At 33.3% G+C, this 13,865-nt stretch overlaps 3 protein-coding genes across 4 annotated transcripts; 1 reads left to right on the forward strand and 2 right to left on the reverse strand.

The window, feature by feature from the left end:
* Window positions 1-1,588: 1,588 nt before the first annotated feature.
* Window positions 1,589-4,943, reverse strand: LOC125052722. The gene is made up of 2 exons (XM_047653719.1): window positions 4,637-4,943; window positions 1,589-2,435 (listed from the first exon to the last, which is right to left on the reverse strand). Exons 1-2 carry the CDS (start codon window positions 4,926-4,928, stop codon window positions 2,143-2,145), a joined length of 585 nt encoding a protein of 194 aa, XP_047509675.1. The 5' UTR covers window positions 4,929-4,943; the 3' UTR covers window positions 1,589-2,142.
* A 1,241-nt stretch (window positions 4,944-6,184) lies between these two features.
* LOC125052401 lies at window positions 6,185-12,417 on the reverse strand. Of its 2 annotated transcripts, XM_047653222.1 has the most exons (4): window positions 12,277-12,417; window positions 7,266-7,466; window positions 6,632-6,804; window positions 6,185-6,470 (listed from the first exon to the last, which is right to left on the reverse strand). In XM_047653222.1, the coding sequence occupies exons 2-4, from the start codon at window positions 7,375-7,377 to the stop codon at window positions 6,312-6,314; spliced, it is 444 nt and encodes a 147-aa protein (XP_047509178.1). In that variant the 5' UTR covers window positions 7,378-7,466; window positions 12,277-12,417; the 3' UTR covers window positions 6,185-6,311. The 2 variants fall into 2 exon arrangements, with proteins under 2 accessions (XP_047509178.1, XP_047509177.1); XM_047653221.1 differs by lacking the exon at window positions 12,277-12,417 and having other exon boundaries at window positions 7,266-7,553.
* Window positions 11,457-13,649, forward strand: LOC125052400. The gene is made up of 2 exons (XM_047653220.1): window positions 11,457-11,841; window positions 12,897-13,649. Exons 1-2 carry the CDS (start codon window positions 11,490-11,492, stop codon window positions 13,460-13,462), a joined length of 918 nt encoding a protein of 305 aa, XP_047509176.1. The 5' UTR covers window positions 11,457-11,489; the 3' UTR covers window positions 13,463-13,649.
* The last annotated feature ends 216 nt before the right edge of the window (window positions 13,650-13,865 follow it).

A 13,865-nucleotide genomic window follows, 5' to 3' on the forward strand; every position in this document is an offset into this window, starting at 1 on the left:
CCTGATCGCAAAAATAGATATCAATATGTAAGAATGTAGTCAGTATAAATGATTTCTTTTGAGATAAAAATATCAGTTGTAATCTTTCTATATTTGATCGAAGATAACCCTATTCGGTAATGGTTTTTAGGTCCAGGTCGAACTTCAAAAAAATAATTCAGCAATAAAATAAATTATAGTTTTAACCAATAGGTTGCCAGCCCTTGTATGAAATTGGTATTAAATATTTTGTTCATCAATGAAATAAGTCTGAAATCATGTCGTTATTGATTTTATAATGTCCAGATATCGAGTTATTCAGAAATGTTGCATATTCCATTCATACTAGGATCAGTGTACTTATATTATACTTTTCTTCTTCTCCTAAACCTTATAATTATAACTCGCCTGTTGTATATAGTAAAGTGTATGGCGCCTGTATTAAAACTAAACATTTAAGTTGGCGCCTGGTTGATAATGCCGGTGACCCTCAGGGCACCAGTTCTTTTCGCTCAACGAATGAATATCGCAATACAGTGAGTCAATGCTGCCAGCATTAAAGGTACACTGCCACAGATACTTTTTAATTCATTGTAGTTTTCTATTTATTTATTTTTATGTATTGTTATTATTACTATATTCAGAAAAAAAAAAACTTTATATTTGTGTGTTAATAAATAAATTAGTTGGTATTACACATTTTTTATAACTTCAGATAAGGCGTAGGTGTAGGTGAGGAAGAAAAAAGGAAACTTTTATATTTTAATTATTTTTTGGTAAAAGAACGCACAATTGACGTAGGTATAAGCTATTACTAAAATAAATTAAGATCATAAAGAATAGACTAAACTATCCACTTTTAGTGGATTCACACTAATACAAACAACATTTATTAACAGATTATTAAAGTCATAATGTTAAATATTTTTTAAGCTTTTAGGTATTCTGCACATGTTATATATACCTCTTATGAGGTACGCGTAACGTATTCTTACTGCCCTGCGATTCTGTAACTCACTTTTCGAACTCACACAGCGGTTATCGGCTATCGGCATCTAATAAACAATAAACTACAAGCACCCACCTTTTCAGAATGCCAAATCATAAAATGACTGCTTCACGACTGATTTGAGAGAGACCGCCGATGCGAAAACCGCTGTGTGAGTTCGAAAAGTGAGTTACAGAATCGCAGGGCTGTTTCTGGCAATTAAAATTAAGTATGAACGCCATGTTTCTGTTGGTACAGTTTCAACACATTCCCGTTATATTATATGCATTGCGTTATGTGATACTGCTATTATACAGGATATTTGTTTAAATTTAGGGAACTGAATAAATTAGACATTTAATAAATATTTACCAAAACTCTAAGGTATGTACGCCCTATTGCGAGTAGAGGGAATATGCTGAAGTCAACAGGCTGACAAATCCAAATTAAAAAAAAAGGAATTCAATGACCTCATGCTTCTTTTGTTTTATTTTTTAGATATTATTAATGGATAATGATTTTACATAATTTCCAGCAGCCGGAAGTGAAATTACTGAATTTACAATACTAAAGATAAATTACGAAGATTAATTATAACTTAAATGTAATATTAAAAGTAGCTTTTCTCCGACTTTATAAACCAACTCTCAGTTTATTCAGTGACAATAAAAAACAATGATTTTCGAAATGAAGGAATTTCAGTTCCATGTCCGATACAAACTTTAGTGTTTTTAACAATTTAAAATTGTTGAGACTTTCTTTCTTTTTTTTCCTAAAATAAATAAAAATACCCGATGGGATAATGTAGTTCTTCCTATCTACTATGTAGTACAATGGACGATGTAACTCATTAGTGATACTATTACAGACTCTTACTCTTATTCTTTTAAGTTTGGGTCTAATGTGCTTCTAATATTTACATTTATTGCAAGATGCATAACTTAAAGACAACAATCAAAATTTCTGAGTACATATTGAAGCGAGAGTGAAGATGTATGAATTGACAGATTCAATATTCCAATTATAATTCATAAATGCTGTGAGGCTTACATTTTTCTAAAGCAAGTAATTGGTTGTCATTTTTTCTATAGAAACGCTACGTAGCATTTTCGAAATGTGTCGAGTGGCATCAATCTTATAGCAACAAAACTAATGTTCAATTAAAAATATACTTTCTAACCTAAACTGTCTCTATTTACATTAATATAAGCACCTTCATATTCGTTTTCATGACCACTGAATCCGTAATTTATCGCTGCTAAATCTGCATCACGTCCCTTCACGCTATTACTGTTTCTAAACGCATTAATTATAATCAATACTAAAGCTAGTTTACCGATTAAAAGCGACTTAAATAGCATAAACTTAATCATTCCGAGGAAAATTGGCACGACCATGGATTGTATTATAAACGGCAATGCCATCATTGGTAAAAGTCTCTCCAATAATTTCTTCTGCTTTCCACGTCCTGAAATTGAAAATATTTTTCAATAATTATTATAACACTAAATCATCTTTTATATTTGGACTACATCTGATAGATTTGTGATACGCATTCATGGATTAGCTAATCCAGGAATGCGGTTTCCCTCGTTTTATGAGGTACAAGTACATAATTTGTTGAAAACTTAAACGCTATTATCCGGTTACTATTACACAGTTATTTTTTTATTTGTTATTTTTATATGTTTATTATTATACAGTTTTATAATCAGACTGAAGCTGCTGTGCCGTCAACAGAATCGAGGACGCCATACGTGGTACTTTCCTCACAGATACTCCGAGACATTGCTTTGACATTGCATCGCTATACAGCGAGTAACTACCGAATTTGTTATATTTTATAGTCATTAATATTAAGTGTATTGTGCTATATTTATCCTGACAGCTACATAATAAAATGTGTGTACGTTTTCTTTGAGATATACGTATTCAAAATATAAGACCTTCTCGTATAATGATGTTGTAAATTTAAAATTTATCAAGACACAATAAAAAAAATCTGTGTGTAACAACAATAACATTAAGTAATTTTCTTTCGTAGAATTTCAATTTGGTTTATAAATTGAGGTTTGAATAATGTTTGTTTAATACAAATTTGCCGACGAAATCATTTATATTCTATTCGTGCAAGGTACAGTAACGGAAAGTAGTTTAGAGCTCCTGTCAGTTAAGCAAAACGATGATCGCATTTAAAATAAGTAACTTAATGAGAAACCCTTAATTCAAAAAATACTAAGGAAAGTATAATAAACAACACCTCGTGGTATATAAACTCTTTTGCAAAAAAAAAAGGGGTACTTTAGGAAATGTATGTTTTAAGGTCAATTTCAGTTAATTGAATGGAATTTCATTCTCTAACGTAGTCTGTATACTTATAATCGTATAAATTAATACGAATTCTAGATTTTTTAAATTGTTTTTTGATGATTTTTTGACAGATTTTTGACAACGTTCACGGCCAAACTATAAGTACTGATAAGGAGGGAGCTTGTAGTTTATTGTTTATCACAATGCCAAATCGTATAATGACTGCTTCACGACTGATTTGAGCGCGACCACCGCGCGTTGCGAAAACCGCTGTGCCACTGTGACATTTGAACGTAAATTTTCATAGGTGCCCGTTTTTTGCAAATGAGTTTAGAAACAGGACGAATGATTGTTGTTATTATTCGAAGGAATAGAATTTATAAACTGAATAAATCCGTTCAAGAATAGAAAGAACTTTCTCTTATTACATGTTTGTACATTACATTTATTTTTTTATATTAAGATTAACTGTAGCTTCACGTTTTATATTAATTTACTTATCCATTAGTGCATGAACAGTAAAATATTTCATAAAACTATTTCTTTTAGTAATTTCTCTTAATGTTTAATACACGTGAATTGAAAGGCTAAAAGAACGACTAATATCCTCATGTTTTAATAACTTCTCGATTTTCTTTTACACTATTTACTTTCGGTATTATTTAATTTTCTTGACGCACAATGATTTTTTGTACTGGCAATTATCTTTATATATAAAAATGAAACCCGTTTTCCGTTGTCACATCACATGAAAACGGCTCGACCGATTTGTCTGATTTTTTTTGTTGTGTTTGTAATTGTCAGGAGAAGGTTCTTATAAAAGAAAAAAAAGAAAAAATTTGCGCGGAAAATTAGAAAATTCAAGAATACTTAACCACCATACAATTCGAACTTTTTGGTGTAACCTTATGGCGTTTGACATAACACAACATTGACAGAATGCGTGTTGCAAATATCGTCAGAGGATGTATGAAAAATTTATTTCGTTCAAAATAAATGCTTCGATCGGAGTTATTATATTGATAATATAATAATATGCGAGCCAGAAAAACAAACAAAGAATGTTGTATAACATAAAGCATTAGAATAATAAACACTTTGTTTCTGAAATATTTTTTAATTCATTATACCAATTTGAAATCAATATTCATAGTTAAGAGAGGACAACGTCTGTCGGGTCCGCTAGTTGTAAATAAAAGAAAATGGATTTATGGATGACGTCAATCAAATTGTTTAGAGACAGGCAATACAGATTGACATCGTTGAAGAGATTTATGAACAATTATTATTTATTAACGTATGATTTCTAAGTTATTCATCCTTTAATTTCTATATGTAGGGTGTAAGTAATACACTTACCACTTTCCACATCCTTGCCAAGGTCTACCTCAAAGGAAATTGGGCTATCCGTGTTTTTATCATCTGGAATCTTTGCGTATACACCATCATATATCTCCAGTCTTTGTATATGCTGTGTATCATTGCAGGAGACTTGACACAATGCTATTGTGAGTATAATGAGCAAACGCAGCGCGCCATGTCCGTTCATTGTCACGGCCACGATACCAATGTTTTTACCGTGCCCCTCCTTACCACCCTTGCAGTCAACGACATTAGAAAAGCTAAGTTCTGCTACAATAGCCACGAGCATTCCGCCAAAATAAATAACTATAATAATCAATATCAGAAACTGTTGTTCTCCTTACATAAATTTGTTTCTTTTTTTCGTTGAAAACCAATTACTGATACGAAAATAGATTTGCTAGAAATGTGTGGATGGAGCTATCCAATAATGGAGCTTTCGAGCAGAGATTACATTAATAAGGAAACATTTTATGTAATCTAAGTTTGTGTGATAGCTTTCTCTTTTTATTTTATTGGTAAATTTAAGACAAAAGGTTCTAATTTCCATTGTTGACATAAATAAGCAGACCGTAATAGAAATATTTTCGTATTTCTCGATTGTTCTTAGTATGGTTTTGTATCGCTAACAACTTTTTCAATGAAGTGAAATTTCTCCTGTCTCTAGATATACATCGATGCAGGGAAGTTTTACCTATTTAGAATGGAACCTGTATTAAACTGGTTAGAAATTGAAACCATACCCGCTGACTTACAATCGATTAATATTACTCGTTGCTCATTGAATCGCTAGCCGTTCAGATCTTTTTAAAGGAGACGTAGATTTGCTATAAAAAATAATTTAAGTTTGGAAATGTTTGGTTCATGGTTTTGAAATTTTAAATAAATATGAAATTTACATTTATATATATTATAGTGATCAATTTTGTGTTCATGATATTGTGAAGATGAATCAGAGCGTTACGGATACATACGCAGCAACTGTGTCTTCAAATACCATTTAATGTCTAATAATTGTATAGAATTCCTTACGCTTGATTTTCTAAGAATAAATCCCACATTTTTAACTTTCTTTTTCTGTATAGTTTCATTGGTCTGAGTTTTCTTTGTAACTCCATCATATATTATTGTCAGATACAATGTCTAAAGCTAAACAAGAGACAGTAAGTTCCAGACAATTGAGATATTTTATACGAAAAAGTCAAAGCCATTATTAATAACAACACAAAAAGTAATTACAATAATTTATTAAATAAATAAATAATCTTATTCTAGTCATCGTCGTCTGTCTTCCACGACTATCATGGGATACAGACAAAGGATAATGCATTTAATGTATATCATACACAATGCTTTAGTTAAATGCAAAATATATGTCCAAAAGCTGATAACAGTCAAAAGGTTTCCATTTACAATTTTAAAATATAAATACAGCAATACCTTGAACAGCAGAGAAATTAAATATCGAAAATTATTCTCTTTAACCACACTTATAAATTGCGTTGCCGAAAATTCCCAATGAATTGAGCGCGCATCGCGTTTAAGGTTCTATTTGCTTGATTTAATTTTTATCAGCATATCTCTGTCCCTCAAATCTGTCAAGACTGTTATTATGGCAGTATAGGGATAACTAGGTGCAAATGGAACCTTAATCAGACATTGGGATTCGAGTTTATTCGATGATAGCTTCGTTGTCGGATCTACCCCAGGGTGATAGCAAAGGACCATTTACGGGCCAAGGAGCTGGTAGAGCTGGTGGGATGACCTCAGCGCGTGGGTGGAATACCAAGGGTGCTGCAGGTGGTGCTGCTGAGAATAGTCGGGAAACAGCCTGTAAAAATTTAGAAATTTTAGGTGGTGAAGTAATCAATAATAAAAAAATAATTGTCATACATAATACATATACTAAATAGAAACTGTTAGGAAATAGGAAAATAACATTTTTCAATAGTTCCTTATGATTGTACCTATCTTAAAACGAAGCTTAATTACCTGACTGACTGTTACAATTAAAAGCATGACACCAATAGCAAGATTTTTGACTGATATAACCGCCAGCGCCATTAACAGAGTAGAGATGACTCCTAGAGTGAACATCACCGGTAAGAAGATGAAGGACAGTCGTTTCAGAGCATTGTGGCCAAACGTTCTGCCCACGCTGTTATCTGAAAGAAAAAAGAAGATAATTAACTAATGGAGATATAAAAAAAATATATAAAATAAAATTGTAAATGCTGTATACTTGATTGTAAATATGAAATATGTTTAATAACACTTTTAATATTTTGTATTTCTCTTTTGTTAATTCTTTTCAATTCAATTGTTAGAGATAATTCACAAATAATGTATCACTTCTTTACTTGAATAAAAAGCATATATTCGGTGCTACTTATCACGCTGTTATATAAATATATTTACTTTACGAATCGATTAGGGAGGTACATTAATACTACTTTTTACAGATGAACGCGGTTTAAACAATCATTTATCATGAAATTTTCGTTTGAATAATTACACAGAAACACGCAATAAATTGCTGAAATATTTAGTAATGTATATGAAGTTATACATTATAGACGATTATATTACGACGATTTCTAACTATTCAGCAGCACTCCATTGTTACCTTTACTTAGATAATCCAAAAATCCCTTCTCAGACACATCCTCACAATTCACCATCGCGAACGCGAAAACTGCGACGTAAGCCAAGCTTAGAACTCCGAAAAATTTACACATCTTGAAGGGCTAACAAAAATGATGATGATCACTCGGCTGTTTGAATTTGACTGCTGGTTATATGATCGATTGGAAGGATATAAAGTGTCCTACGGAAGACAATGGGCAAAGTAAATCGAAAAGAAAGCGATTGACAACGTGATCGTGCCGTAGAAATTTCGACCCCAATAACTGCATACTTTTAAGGACTAATGTCAAATCATTAACGGTGTACCTTGAACATCCTCTGATTGTTATCTATGCACGTATTCGCGAAAGTGACAGTTATAGAGCAAGATCCCAGGGCCGCCAGACATCACGTATTTTCTGACGGATGAAATGTGGACGATTGGGTAGTGTTAGTATGTACTATGATCGTATGCCTACCTGCTAGCTTGGTCAAACGGCCAATTTCCAGGTATCAGGTAATTAAGGTACACAAAAACATTACTTACTTCACGTAAATTCTCATGGCTGATTTTTATATATGTTTTCGAGTGTATAGTTAAAAATAAATTGTCAATACTCCCAGACACTTTCCGTCGGCCATATTGCTTAACAGACGCTTTAAGGGTCTCAAAATAATTAGTCAACTTCACGTAAATTCTGACGCTCCATTTTTATATATGTTCATCCGACAACTATTTTAAAAGCTTTGACAAGAAGACAGACCGATCCAAGGGGCCAATCATCCCCTAAACTAAATTTTAATATCTCTATGAGTGAGAGAGCATTACCTACGCGCATGAGACTGAGTGAGACCGACTGCGCTGTTAAAGCCATGAAAATTACTTGAACACATATTTTATAATTTTTAGAACTTTTGTTGACCAGTAAATTGTAGCAACAAAAATAAGAAAAAAATTGACACATAATAAATAATACTAAAGTTAGCCGACATTTTTTTTTTTCAATTTATTAATTAGAACTAAAAAATATTTTTTAAAAATACCACTTATATTTAAATAGCAGCAATTTTTTAAATTAATTATTTATTGGAAATTTGGAAACAAAGTGGAAAAATATTAATTCTTCAATATTTCTTAACAGTGGCTTTTAATCTTCATTATCATCATCATCAAATATCAATCTTGAAATTGAATATCTAAATCGTGATCGTCATCATCAGCATTATCCTTATTTTCTTCCTCTGTAAAAAACAAGTTAAACAATGAAGGTCTGAAAAAACTAAAAAGATACAAATAATATGAGAAACGAAAATAATTTACCTGATTGTTCTTCCAGCGACTCACTGACAAAACCCGGTAATTGATCTCCATTGAACCAATGAAAATCATATTTACCATCTTGTAGTGTCCAGCCATTGTTTTCGGGGTTGAAAATATTTATTATCTTCATACTTGCATTGTTCCAAAGCTAGCCCGTCGAAACTGTTGCCAAAGCTCACTTTTACAAGGTGGTAAGTTACAGGCATCGAAGTTTCTTAAATTCTTTCGATTGAATTCTTCATTTATATCAGATATCATGTATGTAAATGATAAACAACTGTAGTCTGGCAGCATCTACATCAATTATTCCAGGAAAATTGTAAACATCACAGATAAATTTTTGTATTATGTTGAATACACGTTCTTCTTCATCTACATCACCAACAAAATCCAACGTACCAAAACGGTGAAATGCTTTGTTGGTACTCTTCATTTTTCTTCAAAATATTAAACGGCTTTTGCTTGCCCTTTTTGAATAATAATAATTTTTCAAGTAATTTTCATGGCTTTAACAGCGCAGTCGGTCTCACTCAGTCTCATGCGCGTAGATAATGCTCTCTCACTCATAGAGATATTAAAATTTAGTTTAGGGGATGATTGGCCCCTTGGATCGGTCTGTCTTCTTGTCAAAGCTTTTAAAATAGTTGTCGGATGAACATATATAAAAATGGAGCGTCAGAATTTACGTGAAGTTGACTAATTATTTTGAGACCCTTAAAGCGTCTGTTAAGCAATATGGCCGACGGAAAGTGTCTGGGAGTATTGACAATTTATTTTTAACTATACACTCGAAAACATATATAAAAATCAGCCATGAGAATTTACGTGAAGTAAGTAATGTTTTTGTGTACCTTAATTACCTGATACCTGGAAATTGGCCGTTTGACCAAGCTAGCAGGTAGGCATACGATCATAGTACATACTTACACTACCCAATCGTCCACATTTCATCCATCAGAAAATACGTGATGTCTGGCGGCCCTGGGATCTTGGACCATTAATAGAACATATTTAGTATGGTTTAATTACCAGAGGCAACTTTGGAACAAGGAAGCAGAGTGTGTACTACCGTAACTTAAGTAACCCACAAAATATTTGAGAATTGAACATATTTTTGTCAACAAAAGGATCTATATTTGACTGCTATCGGCTAAATAGCGTTGTTTCACCTAGAACTGAATCCACGGTCTCAAAATTTTTCGTTACGAGCAACACAACAGAAAAGGCACCGAGTTCGCACGGCAACCGAAGTGGCATGCTTAGGAATTGCTTATTTTAGTTAATAATGCGGTCAGTTACTTGAGGGGACTTGTGGGGCTGGAACCAAAAATCCTCTGTGGAACTACTAAAAATGCCCTACACAATAATTAGCCCTCTGGGTCCGCAATGGCATTCACCTGGCTTAGGTACGGAATATGTCCTTTGATTATCTCAACCCTATAGCTCGAAGTTTTGTGACTTGATTACACAAAGATTATTCTTCATAACCATATTAAAACCATTACGTGAACCTAAATGTAGGATATAAAACCCAAGGAAACTTTCATTAACATTAATTTATTTTATGTTAGTTTCGTACCGAAATTCAATTAACTGAAATGTAATTAGATTAGCTAGCGTATACCATCAGCTAAAGCCAAGTTTGCATATACATAAGATTTGCTCGTAAATACTTAAAGATTCAACCGATTTCTTTAGACATGATAGTGTGATAATTTATGCATTTGTTACTTCTTTTCGCCAGAGCTACGCTTGCCAAAAGAGCCCCAGCTGAACTATCAAGGCCCTTCAGGCCAACAGCGTTTGTATTAAGTTCTTAAAAACCATAATCTACCTGCTTATTTCATACGTGGGTTTCACAGGCGAATCATACGATTATGATTGTATGAACTAATAAACCATGTCTATCGATATTTTGTCTTGGCTGTATTTGGCAAGATATCCGAAAAATTATTTTTTAAAATATGTTACCATCTAGACAAGGGTAAGAGTTTAGAAAATTTGCAATAAAGTATTTTCTAAAAGATTTATTAAACTATCGCTAATTTGAATAAATGAAGGGCAGCGTTTACTTACGAATAACAATATTAAACGTTTTAGTAAAAGTAAGAAACTTTAAATGGTAAAACATTGTAATAGCATCGAATTTTGTATTTTTTTTTATATAATAACATGATGTACCTACGTGTAAGTTTTTAGTATTACCCAAAAAGGCTAGAACTGGGATCTTTTACAACCAAACATTTTGTCTGGGTGCTTGTTCTGTTGCGGTGTTCATGATATAGAAAATATTTAAAGTGACACGAAAGACAATTAATGTGCTTGAATAATTACGCAAATTACGAGATGCGTGCGAGACACATTTTTCATACTAAATCGCGTCACGTAGAGAAACCTAGTTCGTCGACCAAGCGCCCACTGCGACACCTCGTCCGTGACCGTGTGTATGCTAATTACCGCTGCATTTAAGATATAGGCCATTTCCTGCTAACAAAGAATGCGAAACTTTCCCTCAAAACGTTTTTTCAGATGTGTGTTCGGCGTATCAAAGCATTGTGGCGATTTTGGAGAAATTCACGATCGTCCTTTTGCATTCTGCACTTGTTTCTCACAATTCGAACGAATCGATCTGGAAATATACTCGTATAACAAAACATGGAAAGTGTGTTTAAATTAAAGTTTCTTATTGCGTAAAGACCAAATATGTTATTCGATTATAGTTATGAAATTGCATCGCTTTTCATTACAAAGTGCAATAAACTAAATAAATAATGTATAATATGTATCATTTCCTTTAGCTTTCGATTTCTTTAACCGTAATAGTCAATTGTTTAGAACAACTTTATTTAAAGAGAGGGGGCGCCGCGCATTAGCAAAGCCAGTTCGCGCAGTTAGCTTACAACTATGCGAGCAATCGTCGCGATTTTCTTCCTCGCCACATGTACTAATGGCTTACGCGAAACAAAAAATACAAAACTACTTCGCGATGTTACAAATTGTGTTAAACATAATGGTTTGTCAAAATGTGTTGTCGCTTTCGGTGTATGGAAGGCGGAAAGGGCTATCGAACCGGATCTAAATGAGTTTATTTGGATTGATTATGTTAACCATACTGATGAGGAACTATATTCACGATTGTGTGATGGTACAGAGAGGCTGTTACGCTATCGTCCATTAACTATGGATCTTGGAGATCGCTACACGCTGAAGATGAAGTCTACGGGAAATAACTCGCTTAATTTCGACGTCATAGAAAGTAATTATTTTTTAATAATAATCCTATTCGCAAATTCTATATATTACTTCTACATAATATCGCACTTGCGAGCCTTCTGGCAGTGTGAGTGTTCATGGGCGGCGGGGCGGTATCACTTAACATCAGGTGAGCCTCCTGCCCGTTTGACTCCTATTACAAAAAAAAACTAAAATTATAATTTATTTCATATCTTAATCGATTTTGAATAATTTCGGGGAAACAGAAAAATATAAGACTGTTTAAAGGCGTGGCAAACTTTAACGCAAAAAGTGAAGTAATCGTGAAGTAACAAACGCTCTTAGTTTGTAGACTGAACGCAAACTGAGCGTTTTTAAAGGCAGTTTAAGTTATTGCCCCGTGCCACCACTATGTGGAACCAGCTTCCCACTGAAGTATTTCCATTTCGACTTAGGGTCCTTCAAGAAAATAGCGTACCAATTCTTAAAAAGGCCGGCAAATGCAGACATGGTATTGAGAGTTTTCATTGGCATCAGATATGATGAATGAAAGTGAAAACTTAACATCAAACGTGCCTTTTGCACATTCACCCCCTGTTCTGTTCGTAGAATGATTACTCGCTTTCAACACAAGGCCATTAAATATTTGCTGTTGTTTATTTTAGGGGTGCTCCAAACAAATTATGTTCTGAAGTCATAATTAAATATTTTAAAAGCGGAAGGAAAGCAGGAATTTCATGTAACAAGATACTTCCTTACATGTGTAGCGATGCGAGATAAATAAATCAAACGTTAATAGAATACAAAATTTATGAAGGTATATATAAAAAGATACATGCAATATATGTTGCGTGCATATAATCCTTGTGTAATACGGTAGTAAGACAACAGCGCTTCTCATATATGTTCTTTATTTGTCGACATTTTTATTTCTTATTTATATAAGGAAATATAAATTGTGCGCATATAAATTTTATGTCAACTAACTTTAAAAAATCATTAAAAGTTTAAAGTTAATTAAACTAAATGAGCACATCTTTAAATTGGCTCCAATAAATCGAAACTAAAACCTTTTCAAAGTGTTTATTTAAATTTCAGATAAAAACGCAAACACCGGACGTACAAGCACAAAAAAGATGACAAAGACGTTCTACCAAGCTTTGCCTTTCTTAATTCTACCCGGAATAGTAATGTCTGCAATTCTACCATTTTTCTTGCCTACGCTTACAATGGCTACCGTGGCTACAGTAATGCTTAATAATATGGCGTTAGTCGGAGCTGTGCTCATGCTTTTAAGAAATAATGCCTTTAACGACCGTAATTATCCGAAAAAGGTAATTTATCTAAATGCTGGATATGGATTCGGCTACGATAGACCCAAATATGATCCTTTGGCGAACGCACCATCGGAAAATTTAGATGAGGTCGTTTCACCCAATCACGTAACTGAATACAGCACAGAGGTCACCCACGACACAAAGGACTACCACCTTGTCGGAGTGGATCCGAGCACCGGTATCTCATATCCATTCAATGCAGACTGGTTGAAAAACACACAAAATAGCCCCTCAAAGGTAAAGAACGTGCAGATAATTGGTGAAGTACCGAGTGTAACTGATTGGCTGAAGCCCAACTACAAATGGCCACCTGCAAGCAACAGATGAAATTGCCAAGTTGTTTTACATTCCACTGATTGCTATTTATTTTAAGTAGGCGTCTAAAATTTTCTCTAACTTTGAAAGTTTTTTCTTTAATTGGACTTGGGCTACTACTTCGTCTACATGGATATAGGAAATTATTCTTTCGAGAAGAAACTAACAAAACCCCCCTAAAATCTTATTTGAGTGATTTCGTTAGAATAAGCCTGTACTTTTCCTCTTTAATGTGTAAATTAGTTCTTGCCTTGTATATGTCGGAACAAAAAAGCTGTACCAGGGCCATTGCTTCGATATATATTATAGTTTCAGGGTGTAATAATATTATTTATAAAGGTAGGAATAAGAAGTAGTTCGTAGAAAGAAGGAACGCAGAGACATTATTGTAAGCTCTAGGATTTTTTTCTATAAT

This window comes from Pieris napi, chromosome 9 (assembly GCF_905475465.1).
Source record: "Pieris napi chromosome 9, ilPieNapi1.2, whole genome shotgun sequence".
NCBI classification, from domain to species: Eukaryota; Metazoa; Arthropoda; class Insecta; order Lepidoptera; family Pieridae; genus Pieris; species Pieris napi.

What these genes read in the sequence shown, in the direction of transcription:
- LOC125052401 (XM_047653222.1), bottom strand. Translation starts at nt 7,377, where the DNA reads ATGTGTAAATTTTTCGGAGTTCTAAGCTTGGCTTACGTCGCAGTTTTC. An exon ending in TTTGGATTATCTAAGTAAAG is followed by an intron (nt 6,805 to 7,265) that starts GTAACAATGGAG and finishes TTTTTCTTTCAG; the next exon opens with ATAACAGCGTGGGCAGAACG. An exon ending in TAATTGTAACAGTCAGTCAG is followed by an intron (nt 6,471 to 6,631) that starts GTAATTAAGCTT and finishes AAATTTTTACAG; the next exon opens with GCTGTTTCCCGACTATTCTC.
- LOC125052722 (XM_047653719.1), bottom strand. Translation starts at nt 4,928, where the DNA reads ATGCTCGTGGCTATTGTAGCAGAACTTAGCTTTTCTAATGTCGTTGAC. An exon ending in TGGCAAGGATGTGGAAAGTG is followed by an intron (nt 2,436 to 4,636) that starts GTAAGTGTATTA and finishes TTTCAATTTCAG; the next exon opens with GACGTGGAAAGCAGAAGAAA.
- LOC125052400 (XM_047653220.1), top strand. Translation starts at nt 11,490, where the DNA reads ATGCGAGCAATCGTCGCGATTTTCTTCCTCGCCACATGTACTAATGGC. An exon ending in TAATTTCGACGTCATAGAAA is followed by an intron (nt 11,842 to 12,896) that starts GTAATTATTTTT and finishes TTTAAATTTCAG; the next exon opens with ATAAAAACGCAAACACCGGA.